Source organism: Neopelma chrysocephalum, unplaced genomic scaffold, assembly GCF_003984885.1.
Source record: "Neopelma chrysocephalum unplaced genomic scaffold, ASM398488v2 Primary Assembly neopelma1_80b, whole genome shotgun sequence".
NCBI lineage: Eukaryota > Metazoa > Chordata > Aves > Passeriformes > Pipridae > Neopelma > Neopelma chrysocephalum.
The window spans coordinates 9,980,469-9,996,589 of NW_020897742.1; the positions used below are offsets into that span (position 1 = coordinate 9,980,469).

Sequence of the window (16,121 nt, forward strand, 5' to 3'; positions counted from 1 at the left end):
TCAATTTACTTTTAAAAATCCATATTTATAATAATAGAATTTACAGGTGCTCTGATGTCAGAGTGACAGAAAGAAATGAAAGAAAATTGAAAAAAAAATATATTAAGAAACTAAAATAAAATAACTTCCTGGCTGTCCTTTCCTTCCAGGAATTAAAGTGACACTGTCTATGTCAGCTTCATTGCATTCTAAAGCTCATGCAAACACTGAATTTGCTAACTATGCTGATAATAACAGGCTTGCTTTAATGTAGCACTTGCTTGGGCCTCATACAGGCCACTAGGTCACCATGCAATAGTTATTGCTACACTTGCTGTCATCTCTGTCCTAGGAAGATATTTGGGTTTTGCTGCACATGTTAAGCTACAAAATCCTGTCCGTTTGGGCTTTGTTTCTTCCCCCCCCTTTATTTTAACCACAGAAATTGCTATAAACAAGTTTTGAGCAGAAAATTACCAATGAATATTCATTATTTTTATGGTCTCTTTTTTATCTTTCAAGCATTGCGTTGTATAGTTGTGGTGTTAAAAGTATGCAAGTTATTGAACAAGTGAAGTAGGTGCTCTTATTTTATGCGACAACTACAGTAATTTGTGATCCTGTGTAATTTATGCTAATTATGTTAGTAGTGCCATGATTGGTATTTTACTTGTCTGTCTTATTAATTTATTAGCTAATTGTTGCATTTCTAGTAGCCGTAAGCTATTTATAACATACCCTTTGATAAGCATAATGACCTGCACACTAATAGCAACAAACACTTTTGATACCATGTAGTTCTGAAATAGTACCCTTGGCATTGCTGTGATTAGACAAAACTTAAAACAGAAATAAGCTTTCATTGTTGTGTAGTAGTAAATGGGAAAGAAGGGATGCTAGTCTGTTCACTGAATAACGATAGCAATTAGGTAGTTTTAACAGACTAAGAGTTTTTTTTTTTACTATCCTGCCCTGCTTTCAGAGTGAAGACTGATAGCTTACTAAAATTCAAGGCCTACATAGTTTTCTTTTAGAATTAAAAAGAAGATATAATTAATAAATGTGGTCTCTTTCTTTACCTGAAATGCTTGTCTTTTGCATGGTACATATCCACTAGAGTTAGCTTATGTTTAATCCTGTTTAATCAAACCTTAAACGCAAGTCCCATCTTTTTAATAACACTTATTTCATGTGATGCTTTGGTCTGTTTTGCTTTGAAATTTGCTTTGATAATTGTCAGTCTGATTCAGTGCCAATAAAGATACTGCTGTTTTCTACAGTGGAAGCTATTTTGGATCAACAAACCTCAGCTTGTGAATTATTTGTAGTAGATTTTTTAGTTTGGAGTACCAGAAATGAGATTTTAAAATCTGGTATCCTAGTTTTTATAAGAACATAAATTGCATATGTGTATGTTGTGGCATCTCACTAATATTGATTTGTGGATGTGGTGACTTCGATTATAAAAAAGCTCATTATGGGCATTTTAGGTGATACATGTCTGTGTATGCTTCTTGGTGAGATACAGAATACATGACAATACTAAATATGTTTAAATTTCTTGTTCTCTTTTCTCCTTGGATTCAGAAAAATATATATCTTATACTTTACTTATTTAAAGGGTGAATAAGTCCAAGATAAACTAACTGTCTCCTCAACTCTGCTTCTGGCTGAACTGCGGGGACAAGTCAGTGACTTAATGTTTCTGCAGAGCTGTGTGCACTTTTCCAAGCAGTTTGCCAGGCACAGATCTGGGAGGTTGTTCCCCACCAAAGGGCCTCTAGGCCTGACTTGAATGTGGGTGATTCAAGGCAACAAAGAGGTTGAAACACAGCATGATTGTGATTACAGTCATTAGGACATTCAAAGATAAAGCTAAAACTCTTAAGTTATGACCACTCTGACCTGAATTTCCATGAATGCGCTTTGGCTTTTTATTGTGTGCTCTTATTTCTGCATGTGGTGATAGGTACTACACTGCATGCTCTCAGTATTGATGCTGGTTATTAAAGTGCCCCATATTTGGCTTGTTCTTTATTCTCCTAGGATTTTAATGATAATTCTAAGATCTGTAGTGCTAATAAGTTACAGAAAAGACTTGGTTACAGCCATCTAATGTAGTTACACTTTGGCTAATAAAATATGTGCTTATAGAAATATACAAAATATTAGACAAATAGAAATAAGGAAACTTTCATTAGGTTGCTGTGCCCAAAAGACCATTGTATATACTCACAAGATGTATATTAAGTAAAGGTGTTTTCAGGTATCAGTGCTTGTTCAGAACGTAAACTTCCAAGAAATTAGTCTTTGATATTAAATCCTACAAGTTAAATGCAAACCTGTCTTTTGGGGCATATTGCACCTCAGGACTTGCACATAGGCAGTTGGTGTTAGGACAAGTTACACATGTGTGCCAAGGGTGGAACTAGATTTATAGAGACTGTATACCTGCCTTGCATGCCTTCCCTAAGCTACTGGTTTTAAGCCTAAGAGTGAAATTGTAGAACATTTTGTGTTACTTGTGAGCCCTGTGTCTGTGAAATTTAACTTTTTGTATTTCAGTAAGTCTTATTGGCTTCCTAAATGTCTAAAAATTAAATATTCTATGCATTTTTTCTTTTAAAGCACTCTTCTTACCAATTTTCCTCCATAATATGAGAAATCAAGGTCTGCCGTGACCTAATCATTTTTCTGCCTTTATTCCTGTACAAAATGTAACAAATTGCCACACTTCAACTTTAGACTTAGAAAAAGAACCTTTCTGATGCCTTATATCTGTCATTTTCCAACACATTGTATTTGGAAACAGGATTTTTAGAGGAAAATAAATCATACTGGATCCAACAACTCGAAGAGAGACAAGGCTGCTGTTGCTCCCTGTCCCTGAGTTCAACCAGTAGCAAGGCTGAAATTCATTCTCAGCAGGCACATGTATGCACTACATGTATATATACATAAATGCATACATACATGGCTGCTCACACAGGTTCTGGACAAAACACTTGGAGAACTTGTGTGAACACAGACATCACAACAGCCTCATCCTGTTCTCTCTGGCTGAGCAGGTTGGAGGGCCACTGAAGAAAATTTGTGTATATGTGTCTCTATATATGCACAGTGGATCCCTGCAGCAGCTGTCTCAGACACCCAGCCTGCCTGGTTACTGGATCCCAGTTTCCCCAGTGACTGACATCTGTGCATACAACCCGTCAGGCCCTGCCCTGGCTGGTGGTGCAGACTACTACACATGCACACAACCAGACACCCATCCAGGTAGAAGGACTAAGAAGCCATGTCTTTCAGATCATTCTAAGTGCAACTAAGAGCTGCTAGACTATTGGATAAAAAGTATTATAGTGCCTTGATTTTTATGGATGTAATCCCATGCTACTAGAATTTCTAGAATAAATTCAGTGAATTTGGTGCAAATTTGGTTCAGAATCACCAACAATACAGAAAATAATATTCAAGAAATCTCATTTCTTGAAGTTCCTAGAGGTTTAAGTTGATTATATCCCCCCACTTGAAAGTATCATGATATGCTTCTATTCATGACATGGAAATTACAGTTCTCTTAAGTCCAAAATATTTCTCTGTATTTATTTTCTGATTCTTACTGTAAATTTTACATTCAGCTTTAATCTGTACTGCTTCTGACTGCTTTGCTGACGGTGTAGGGAAGTATATAGACCTATTATCTCCTCTGTTTTATTTAATGTCTTATTAGAAGGCCTTTGAATCAGAGACTGCTTTCTTTCAATGTCTGCATCTAATGCAAGGAAGCGTGAATCCTTGTTTGAGCCTGTATGACCAAAATATTAGCTGTAACGGGAACTGTAAAACTGTTAAAACTTTTTTTTTTCCTTCTCGCATGAAGAATACATATGCTTAGAAATGCTTATAAATAAGGGGGGAAATCAACATGACAACTTTAAAGTTCCCGAGACTTCAGTATTGCATGGTCCTGTCAGCATGCACTGGCACTCACCACCCTGACCACTCACAGAGCAAGTGGCCTGGTGCAGGAGTGGTTAAAGGATGGGGTAATTAGAGTTGCTCAGCTGTGTGGACATATTCTGGACATCTTCTTCCCGATGGAAATTCTAGTTCTGTTACAGCTCATGTCCCAAAGCCTATTAACTGAACCTATCCAATGCATCTTTGTGGAGCCACAGACTGATGACAGGATATCTTCTCTCCTAAGAAAGAAGTGCTATAGATCCAGTGCTATTTCTTCTTACCTATAATTTCCACACTACTTCCTCATTACTCATACCTAAGAATGTAAAAAAGGTAATAAGAGAAAGATGCTCAATTGACCTGTGTGCACTTTGGGTCTTTTCCACTCTAACTAATCTGAGGCCAGTGAGAAATACTTGAAAGTGTTTCCTGCCTTCCCTGCACATTACTTCACTGAATCCCAAATATATTTCCCCACAAAAGGAATAAAGGGTGAACTTGTAAATTTAACTTGTAAATTCTGCTTATTCTGGCCTGCATTTACAGATTTTTCTGCAGCCTGCACTGCTCATCTTAAAATGGAAGGATTGGATTCCCTCTGTGCATTACAGCAGGAAAATGAGTCTTACTCAAAGTTTCAGACAAGTCCTGAGGATAGATTCTTCTATTGTTCTGCAAGAAAGACTCTCCTTGATATTAATAAAAGCTTTGTGTGTTCATCATAAGTGGAAGAGGGCAAAGGAGTAATTTATATTCTAGTCATTAATTTGCCCATGTGCCTACTAGGTTGCTTTGTATTATGTACCCTCAACTTGTAACTTTTATCTTTGCAGAGTTCCCTCTGGAACTCTGCTCTAAGAGGGCCTTGTTGCATGCCGGTGTTTTCCTGAGGGGAAGATTCAAATACAGTAATTCTTTTATTAATTTGTCTTTTACTGAAAAGGGTGCTCTAAAATATTTGAACTAAATTTCAGATGTCTATGCCAAGAAGGCACCTGGGTTTGTGGAGGAAAGGATCTGAAAGGACAGGGAATTTGCTTTCCCTTCTGTCTGACTTTTCCTTAAGCACTCCGTTAGCTCCTTAGAGTAACTTTCTATCCTGAAGTTTTTTGTCTCTTCTGTCTTGTAGATCTTACAATCAGAAACAAGTTCATTAAATATATTTGGGAGGGTCATACAGGTTTTCTGTCAAAATCAAGATGCTGAATTTTATTGAGCTATGTTAAGAGAAGTAATAGGCCACATTTAATTAAGAGAATTGAAATATTAAAAACTGATTTTAAACAACTATGTGAATAAAGTCATAACAAGATATAAGAATACTATGTCAAAAGCCTTTTTAAAGTTGAGTTAAATGCCATCAACTGCTCTCTCTTCATCCACAAAGGCACTCATTTTCTCCTAGAATGCAATTAATTTACAAGACTGTGATCAGTAAGGCATAAATTAAGGCCCAAATATTGTTACTGATTCAGGTGTGGTCAGGTTTGGTGTCCCCCTGCCTGTGGCAGGGGGAGTTGGGACTAAATGATCTCTAAGGTCCATTCCAACCCCTCGACATTCTATGATTCTATACTTAGGGGAGAGGAAGATCTGCTGAAGCATAGTGTTATGCAAATTGCATCAGCAAGTCCAAAAAACCTTGGTAGATTGAATGGGGAGTTCTACAAAGACTTCAGGGATCAGGCCTACTGAAGTAAGCTCTGATGTAATATGGAAAGTCAAGGTTTTTTACATGCAGATTGAGAGTCTGTTTAGAGAATCACAGAATATACCAAGCTGGAATTGACCCACAGGGATCATCAAGTCCAACTCCTGGCCCTGCACAGGACCATCCCCAAGAGTCACACCATGTGCCTGAGAGTATCGTCCAAATGCTTCTTGAACTCTGTCAGGCTTGATGCTGTGATAACCTCCCTGGGGAGCCTGTTCCAGTGGCCAACCCCTCTCTGGATGAAGAACCTCTTTTCTGATATCCAACCTAAACCTCCCGTGACACAACTTCAGGCCATTCCCTCTGGTTCTGTCATTGTCACCACAGAGAAGAGATCAGTGTCTACCCCTCCATTTAGGTTAACTGGATCTGCATATTTTAATTCCCCAGAATCTTCACTTTATATTCCTCTGTTGCTTGATTGTAGCATTTCCAGGTGAAACTATACATCTGTGACCATGTTTTGGTCAAATAGTTTAAACTTACTAAGAATTAAAAACCATAGTGCCTAAGTCCTGGGTTATTGTAGGTTGAGGAAGCGTTGAGGAGCAATGTAAGGACACATAAAGTATTATCTTAATGTACATCTGGAACAGTGCCATAACTTTGTAGCTTAAGTGCCATGGTAGAAATCACATGCTAAGCATTGGTATTTTTAGTTGTCTAAAATAAATTTACATTAATTCAATCCAAATTTCAATTAACTTGTATTAATGTATTGGCAACGCCTTCTTTCTTCTTAACCATTAGAATTGCTTTTTCTTTCTTCTGGGTCATGTTGCATGAGTTCAGATTTACACAGAACTTTATCCGAACTGCACAAACCAGAGGAATAGCTCCTTAAAGTAAATTTATATATATATTATAAAAAACTATGCCCTATACCTTCAGTTTAAATCTAGAACAGCATTTTCTTACCTATTTTACACAGTGGTTTTTCCAGCTGTGACTTTTTTGTCTTATATTATTTGAAAGTGGAGGTTGGTATGTCAAAAGAGTATAGTTACTGACTTTCATGTTGTGAAAAGTATGTAATAAATTAAAGAGATATTTGGGGACCCATTGAAGTAGGTGCTAAATGTCCCATTTACCAAATAGGTTAAACAGTGTCTCACAAAACATATTCAGCTTCTAAAAACTTATTCAGGTTATCAGGAGTCATACTTGACAGTTATCATTATTAGAAAATAATGTTCAGACTTGGGTCTGTTCAGACTTGAGAACAGACAACTGAGAGGAGACCTCAGCGATGTCTGTAAGTATCTCAAGGGAGGGTGTTAAGAGGATGGAGCCAGGCTTTTCTTGGTGGTGCCAAGCAATAGGACAAGAGGAAATTGGCAGAAACTGATACACAGGAAGTTCCACCTGAATATAGGGAAGAACTTCTTTACTGTGCAGGTAACCAAGCACTGGAACAGATTTTCCACGATAAAGTGTTGGCTGGTGCTAATTATGTCATCTTGTACTCTGTATTGCTTTTGTATGATGTTACTAAGGGTCAGCATCAGGAAGATTACCTTGGTGAGCCACACCATCCTCTCAGCAATTAGTAAAGATTAATTTTAAAAGTTAAAAGTAAATTTTTTTAAGAATTTTTTTTCAGTTCTCCAGTATTTCCCAAGTATTTTGGGTTTGTTTCTTAACAACAGCCATGTCTTGAAGAGCTATTATGCTATGGGGTTTTTTTGGGGGGTAAATGTTGTCTGAGACTTTGATTTTAAGATGACAAACCTTTTATTAAATTTTCTTGTTCGTTACTAGTACTATATTTCTCAATAATAATAATAATCAAAAATTCTTCCAGATATATTTAAGTGATTTCTTGATATTACCATGTTTCCCGTTCAACATTTGGTTTTCTTTGGTATTTTTAATTCACTGTACTGATAGTTTATGTTTACTAGTAAACTGCTTTGTGTGTGTATACGTGCATATGAATTATTTTTTAATCCTCACAAGCTACTGGTTATTTTTTTAAGCTTTGGAGTATTGAAGAGGGGGTGTTGCCTTTCTCTTTATTTTCTTTTCTTTTCTCTGTTATTAATGAATGCTTCTCATGTGATTATGTACCTTTTTTATTTTTAACATTTAATGAAATATTTTAAAGTGCTCCTAGTCATAGTCATTTGCTCCTAGTCATAGTCATTTTATGTTAAAAGATTTTCTTCTTCTCAGTTTTTCTCATTATTATTTCCAGCTTTCCTATATTGACACTTCTAAAGCACCTCGTGTTTGTATGTTTTTGTGTGTAGTAGTAGTTACTGGGATAAGATTCTATACATTAATACATAATAGGTCTTAATTGCCTGCGCGCAGGTGACCACACAGAGCTTGGTTTTTCGGTTGTTTTTGGTTGGTTGGTTGGTTGGTTGGTTTTTGTTTGTTTGTTTTTGTTGGGAGGGGTTTGTTTGGTTTTTTTATTTTGTTTGTTTGTTTGATTCAGATGCTGTTCAACCTGTTCCATGTCCTATTTGGTTGTTTTCAACATATCTATCTAAATAACAGACCTTTTCTTGTACCCTGTCCGGTGGTTTATTAGTTAGAGCACTGATTTGTAACTATTCAGGGCCTTGTTTCTCTAAATCTTCAATAACAAGAATGCACATAATAGATATACAGAGTTGCTAGATCTACTTCTTTCTGTGTAAGTTAGGCATATTCAATAATTCGGTTATTTTAAATTCTAACGTACAGATTTAATTTCTACCAAGACCTTTTTTATCTTTTCCTTCTCAGCATTAAGAATCACAGAATCAGAGAATCATAGAGTCAGAGAATGACCTTGATTTGGAAGGGAACTTAAAGATCATTCCCCCCTGCCATGGGCAGGGAACCTTCCACTAGACCAGGTTGCTCAGAGCTCCATCAAGTTGGCCTTGAACACTTCCAGGGATGGGGCATTCACAACTTCTCTGGGCAGCCTGTTCCAATGTCTCACCACCCTCACAGCAAAGAATTTCTTCCTAATATCTAATCTAAACCTACTCTCAGTTTGAAGACATTCCCCCTTGTCCTGTCACTACATGTTCTTGTAAAAAGTCCTTCTCCATCTTTCTCGTAGGCTCCCTTCAACTACTGGAAGGCCACAATTAAATCACCTCGAAGCCTTCTCTTCTCTAGGAACAATCCCAGTTCTCTCAGTCTTTCCTCATAGGAGAGGTGCTCCATCCTTCTAATCAGCTTAGACCTTTCCATTTTCGTTTTTAGAGCTTCTCTTTGAAGCTAGGTTAAAAATTTCTTCTCTTCCTATTCCTGATACCTTCCTCTTTGCTTTCATACATAATCTTAGATGACAGGTTAAAACTAACTCTAGCCAGCCTGTCCTCAATGTCCACAAGTTCTTTTCTGGAACAGTGACTAAGTATTCTGCAGAACTTTAATGGAGAGGTCATGAATAAAGTAGAACTACTGAGGTGCACTCCTTGTGAGACTAAGGTCCACATTTGCTTTTTCTGCATGTGAAAATAATGAGGAAGCCTGTCTTTGTGTGAGGTTAATGGTCTCAGGAGTAGAATTCTGTTCCTGGCCATGAAAGTGCCAGGGGTGCCTCCAAGGACTGCTATGGTAGCCTGCCAGGTGACTGTCCTTTTGCAGAACCAATTTACATCTCACTAGAATTTCAGGAAATTGTTTGCTCCCAACATCCAATGTGGAGGGGTGAAGGCCAAAGTTTTGAAATGTCAGATAAAGTCTTAAAGATCTGTGAGTATATAAATAAAGTCAAAGCAAGAATCCATTGGCTAAACATAGGCACCTACCCGCATTTGATGTGTCCCAGAGCATTAAAGACACACATTGGCATATATGAGAGGACATCTAGGTCACAGACAACAGCAGGTGAATTTTTGCCTTTCTAGAGAAGCAGCAGCCTATGTAGGATACACAACAAAATTTAAAGTAACACTGCATACCTGCAGCTTTTATGATCTTTTTTCACTTCTTTGACCTGCTTCTGGATCTGGATTGTGCAGATCCTATAGGGGCTTTTCCAGCTTGGTGATTTCTTCTTTGATAATATAGTTAAAAGTGTATCCTCAGCATTCTTGAAGTGCTTACTCTGGTTTAGAAAGAAAGGCAAATCTGTTCTGTAGTTTGACCCTTCCAAATTTACACAGATTATCACAACAGCTGGGGCAGCATTTCCAGGTTAAGATCATAATAGTTCTTTCAGCAGATTTTTCAGTGGTGACAAATGAGGCTAGATAATGTTTTTCAAACATTTTAAAAAAGCATACTAGTCTGAAGATCAAGTAACTTCGTTTCTGGTCTTCTGACAAGTCCTTACACATTGCAAGAGTTACAGAATAACACGATGTACTGGTTTTTTATTAGTAAAAGGAAAAGAATGTCATCATCTAATTTTTATATTCCAGAAATACTGTTTTGCGCTTTGATATGGCAACTTGAAAAACTTCAAATGCCTATCAAGACATTGAAGCTAAGAAACAAGACAGGGTGTGAACTCAAGGTATAGAATACTCACTGTGGATGGGTTAAAGTTTAAGATTTAGTTTAGGTGCCTGTAGTAGGTATGCCAAGTGTCTCATGCAGTAGGCTTAGGAGAGCTAGACAGTATGGGGAAAGGAGCCTAAAGACTGATTCTGTCCAGCCTGAAGTAACACCTAGTAGGTAATCAAAAGAGTTGTTCCTCAAGCTCTGGTGGCTGTGTTGACCTGGGGTTAAGTTCAGTTGCCTAAGCACAGGCAGTTGGTGTCATTTCTGATGCCAGAGGATACCTGAAACTTCTGCCCAGGGTTGGTACAAACAACAGAGGATCTATCTGTACCCTTCTCTACCTTTCTGGACTGGCAATTGAAGGCTTGATGGGATACCTTACAGGATCTCAGACAGCATCATTGGTTGATGAAGACAGAAGCTTACACTCCAAATGTGTGCACACACAGCTATGTGTAGGTGTCTTAATTTAAAAATTAAACCCACTCAAGGTTACACAAAGACCCCCATCAGAAGACTGACCTGAAACCCCCTAATAGAGGCTGGTGCTTTATTAGCTTTCATAACACCTATTTATTTTAGCAGATCATCCCTTTAGTGTGGAATAAATCACGCTACCAAGAACCAGGTGTTGACTACCAAGAAGCAGAACTACATCAGTAGTGCAGAGCCTTGTGAGAGTGACACTTTCTTTTCACCAAATCCCTGTCACCCACAAATTTTGTTGAGGTGACTTTTCTCCTGATGTAATATGTTGAGGGAGCTCTGTAAAGCACCCCCTGACTTCTTCCTTCCTATCTATTTCCCATATCCATTTGTGTTAAGGTACTGACCAAAGAAAGCTAGGTGATTAAAGGGTTAGCTGAAAGTGACGTGTACGCGTTTCCATGTTTTTGCATGGGATATATGACATTCTTACAAGATATCAATCCAAGGATATTGCTATAAAGGGGTGATTGATTTTTTTCCCCTGGGGGAACTAGAGCATTATAGTCTATTTCTGTGCTTCCCGACCTTTACAGTATCATCTCTATGTATGAAGCACTTTAGATCCATCTTGCCATCCTGTTCTTCTACATCCAAAGGAGCTGGTGATACAGATACTTCATATATTTTCCCTGACACAGTCTCTTAACATAGTTCAGTGTAATTTGCTTATGTTGAACAAAAACCTAAACTCTAGCCAGCCTATGTAGTTTTCCTTTGAAAGTCTGTTGACAATAGTACATGAAAAACCAGGAGAAATTATGTGGCCCTCTGTTAACTACTATAGATTAGTATTTATGATACTTTCCAAGGTCTAATCTGCAGCCTTGCCCCTGTGTGGTAAATATTTAAGATTGATATATATTTATTACTGTGTAGAAAGCTGCACTGGATAGGCAAGTTGTTTATAAAATGAAGGCAACAATTGAGTCATATAGCAAGTGAGTACATTCCTGAAACTTGAAAAACATAACTAAACAATGAAACATGTTGGCAAAGATGGTAATGCCATATTAAATAACATGAAATATTTGAAGGTCTAAGGATGACTCTTCGTCTCCTTTTCAGTCATTATTCCTTCCCCTCTTTCCCATTGCAAAGAGTTTGGTTAGAAAACAATCTGTGGTGTGTGACCCCTTGACTTTCATTTTAAATTGTATAGAAATCTATTGAATCCTTGTTTGAAAACATATGGGAGTAATCAGTGATTTGTATTAGAAATATCTCTTTGAAAAGAGGAACCAGCACTTAGTTGCACATGATTTGCTATGAAAGCAGGGCATGGAAACTGGCTGTTTAAAGCAGAAATTACTTCATTTTCTGTTTTTAAATAAACATGAGGATCCTAAAAATCCCCTGTAAGTAGAACTTTCCCTTACAGGATAAAATGGAATTAAAATAGTGTCAATAAATTGTGTGAGAGACTGTATCAGTCTGTGCATTGATAGTCTGTGCATGCAGGATAAGAACATTGACTGCCTGCTAATCTATTCCCAGATGGAGGTGGATGCAGACGAGAAGCGCCATCGCACACGCTCCAAAGGTGTTCGAGGTACGTCTCTTGCTTCAGTAAATCACTCAAGGCCCCTGCTCAGGGTGACCTTCATCCTCCAGAATCTCTTTGCACAATTCATTCTGACCCTTGCTTTTACACAACCTTTCTGGTAATTTTTTTGTAGAAGAGGGGTACTTGTAATAGATGATAAATTTTTATATATTTTCCATCTCTCTGCAGTTCCCGTGGAACCAGCCATACAAGAGCTGTTCAGGTTAGTGCTCTGAGTGTAAAATGTATCCCCATTAGCAATTTAGAAAATTCATGCCTTTTAATGGGTATAATGCACTTTCAAGTTCATTGGTGGTTTGCTCATGCCCTGCTGCACTGATGAAATTAATTCCCTCGAGACTTGCTAATAAAAAGCATCCCCTCTTTTTTTTTTCCCCTTCAGTTATTTGATTTCTCTTTCTATCTTGGTTGCCCTCCATCTCTGTAATGCCTACTGCCTGCCTGCTTTTACTATAATCTTTCTGCAGCACACCAGCACCTATATGATTAATTCTATCTTTTGCAGCTGTCCCACACCTGGCTGTGATGGCAGTGGTCATGTTAGTGGCAAATATGCAAGACACAGAAGGTAATATCTGCAATTTTCCATAATTTAGTGAAGAGAATTGGTAAACAAGTTATCTGGCATGGCCTTGATAAACCAAACAATGATAAAAATTTTTATAAGGCATAAGGCATTCTAGAAGCATTCAGATTCAGGGTTTTTTTTCTTTCTGTCACACAAAATTTAACTCACGTTTTTGCTGAGGAGACTTGTTCTCATTGTCAGTCTTCTCTCAATTTTTGCATACAGTTCTCTTGCTCATGTGTTGCAAATGAAAATTTGGCCCTACTTACATGTTGGCACTCATTCTTCTGTTATTTAATGTATTTCATAACTGAATGAAAACAAGCTTCTGAGCATTTTAAGTTCAGTGATCAGGTTAGATTCAAAGGTCAAAGCTTAAGACAAATCAGTGATAATAAGACTTCAGGGTTCAAATGTTATACTGTAGCTATAAATACCTTTACTTCAGTTTCTAAACCATGATATGTAGAGAATCTCCTGGAGAAAGATTTTTTTAGCTGTTTATTGTTAATTGTATATAAGGTAGCATATGTTACACATGCTACATGTGTTTCAAATTAATTTAGACCTCAGTCTTTCCACTTCTGTGTCTACAAGGTCAATGAACAATAGTGTTGCACATCTGTATAAACATCATTCCTTTCCTGAATCATTTGTCCATGAATTTCTTGTGCAATATTTTGAAATTTTAACAGCTCTATAATACATGTATTTTTCTCTTATGCTGTGCATTTCATTTGACATATTTTGTACAGCAGCCCATTGAAAGAGATAAAATGGCTGATGTTTGGGCCATCTCTTTTCTCAATAGGGGGAGGTGTTCAAACCAGTGTTAAATTCTTCTGAAACTGTCAAGATTTTTTTCATTTTTGACTTTTTCAGGTTTTAAAGCATGTGTGGTGTTTATAAGAGCACATATTTCACACCATATCTGATTACTGCTTCATAATGAGGGCATATGGGATTTATGAATTAAATTGAAATTAGACATTTGTGGTTTAGGCATTTTTTTGAAATGCGAAAAGATACTGAACAGTGCCACTCAGTCCACTCATGTGCCTTTTTTGTTATCAGTGAATGAAGCTTAGGGATAAATCCAGAAAATACTTCCAAAATTAGAGCAAGAAAAGTGATACTCCTGATATTAAAATTAGTTTGAATTACATTTGAAAAATGTAAACCATAAAATAATTATTCAAATTTATTTTCTTAATCGTTTTTCACTCATAAAAGCAGTACCATTTTTGTGGTTATTTTAAGGCTTGATTAGATTGGAACACTGATTTAGGAAAAGTAACCAAAATAGTTATTTTTAAATTCACTTGTGACTTCTCATTTCAAACCAATGTTTTCTTTTGTCCGTTTGCTTTATGTAAATACAAGCTTCACAAGTAATTAATGAATGGCACTGAATCCTTCTTTTCCCTCAGAAATTTCATGACAGTCAGCAGTTAAATGACATGATTATAACATTTCTTTACACTTCATGGAATTTTTGTGCAGATTTAAAAAATGAAAGCCTTGAGACATACAGAAGAAACTCTTTGGCTTAAAAAAATTTGACTTTTCTTCTGAATTGCTCTAACTTTGTGTTAGAGTTAGTGACTATGTTTGTGTAAAATCACCCTTTTGAGGGAAGGGGAAGGAATAGATATGAGGTTTGGAAAGATTACATGCAGTTTTGAGGTGTTAATTCCATATTTTGCTTCCTTGACATGATTCTGGTATGTCAGTACACGAACAGACTGAATCTCAGAGTGGTTAATTAAATGAAATTTTGGGCAGATGCGCAAAGAATAAAAATTGGAAATACATCAAAAATTCCTTTTTTTCCTGCTAAGGAATTTGTGAAGCTTTTATGTTTTCTTGTCACCCTGATTGCCAATCCACTAATCAAAATATATTTAGCCAATATATGTCTTATTTAATGTAAAAACACAAAGTTCTTTGTGGAGGTTTACAATGTGCATATCTATTTTCTAAAAGAAAAGTAATACTTATGTCTCAACCAATAACTACTAAATTTACCATTTTGAAAGAATCTGAAGGAATTTTTCTTTTTTTTCTATTTTGCTATTTGGGTGGGAAAGACCCAAACATTTCTTCCAAGGAAATCAGACTGTCTTAAAAATTTTATGTGTTCAGGGAATTGCATATCTCAGCTGATGCCTAACTCAACTCTGTTTAGACCTACAGAGCATTTTAATGAGGTTAAGACCTTTTCATTCACAATATCTGACCAGGCTGTTATTAGGAATGAAATGTATTTGCTTCCACTAGATGTAGTCAGAGCTTTCCAGAATTCTATTTCTTCTATAATGTCTCAAAGTATCTGAAATATCAAGGGTTTTTTTTTTATTGTAATTTTATCCCTGCAATAGCAATGTGACAGTGAAAACCATGTTCAGGTAGTACATTAAACATGAACTGAAATAAGCAGATCCTTTCAAATTTTCAGACAGATTCAGGGGATACAAAATTATTCTGCTCATAAAATATTAGATAAAAGTTAACAGAGAGTTTTATCATATGTTTTGTACCTTAGTTGTATTTTTACATATTTTTAATTATGAAAGAGCTGCAATGTAGGGTTAACTAGGGGAACAAGCAGACCTTCTCTGTAATTGATGTTTCCTTTGAGGTGTATGAAAACACAAGTCTGGTTCTAGGTAGGGTAACAGTGGTAACAGCTTGTTGTGTCATTTCCATCTTTTTGATTTTTTCTTTGTGTCAAATTTTATTTGGAAAAGAAGTGAAATCTTGCATGACTTGGTACTTTGCTCTCAAGTTTGGTGCTTGATGTCAGCTTGTTAGTTGGGCATGCTAATAGACAGCTTAGATGGACAAATTTCTCCAAAGGACACTTTAGGGCAGGATGCTGGGATCTCTAAAATTGACTTGGTGAAAGCATCTCTCTCCAGTGACTGCCGAGAAAGTCAGAAAGATTAGCATCCCAGTTTGGGCACTGAGGGGAAGTGACCAAAGTTAGGTGGTGTGCCTACCTTCTTCAGAGCAGCCTCATCTCTTTTTTGTACTTTAGTAGTTTCTGGAAACCTGAAGCTGTCATGGACCCTCTAGTACTGTTTATGATACACAGCATGAGGCAATGCCTCAATGTTAAAATTTACACAAATAGGACTTCGGTACCTGTTGTTTATGTTTCCAGGCACCTGAGGCCAACTGAACAAAGCTTGTGAAAGATCTGAAAGCAAAGAAAAACAAAAAAAAAAAAGCCACAGACATGTTCAGATAGTGGTGGAGACAAGAGAAGAATTCAAATCTTAGGAGTGAAAACCAGAGCCTCTCCCTGGGCCATGCTCCTGATACTCTTTATTTTATTCCCTGTGCATAGCAAGATAATGATGAACACTACTCTTATACCTTCAGAA

General features: G+C 36.9%; 1 protein-coding gene across 23 annotated transcripts in view; it reads left to right on the forward strand.

The window, feature by feature from the left end:
- Positions 1-16,121, forward strand: part of MYT1L (myelin transcription factor 1 like) — a 327,282-nt gene that overhangs the window by 188,732 nt on the left and 122,429 nt on the right. For all 23 annotated transcript variants that reach the window (XM_027690164.1, XM_027690166.1, XM_027690165.1 and 20 more), the window contains 3 exons: positions 12,095-12,149; positions 12,333-12,366; positions 12,670-12,732. In XM_027690164.1, the coding sequence (XP_027545965.1) occupies positions 12,095-12,149; positions 12,333-12,366; positions 12,670-12,732 (152 nt within the window). Of the gene's footprint in view, positions 1-12,094; positions 12,150-12,332; positions 12,367-12,669; positions 12,733-16,121 lie in introns of those variants that run through there.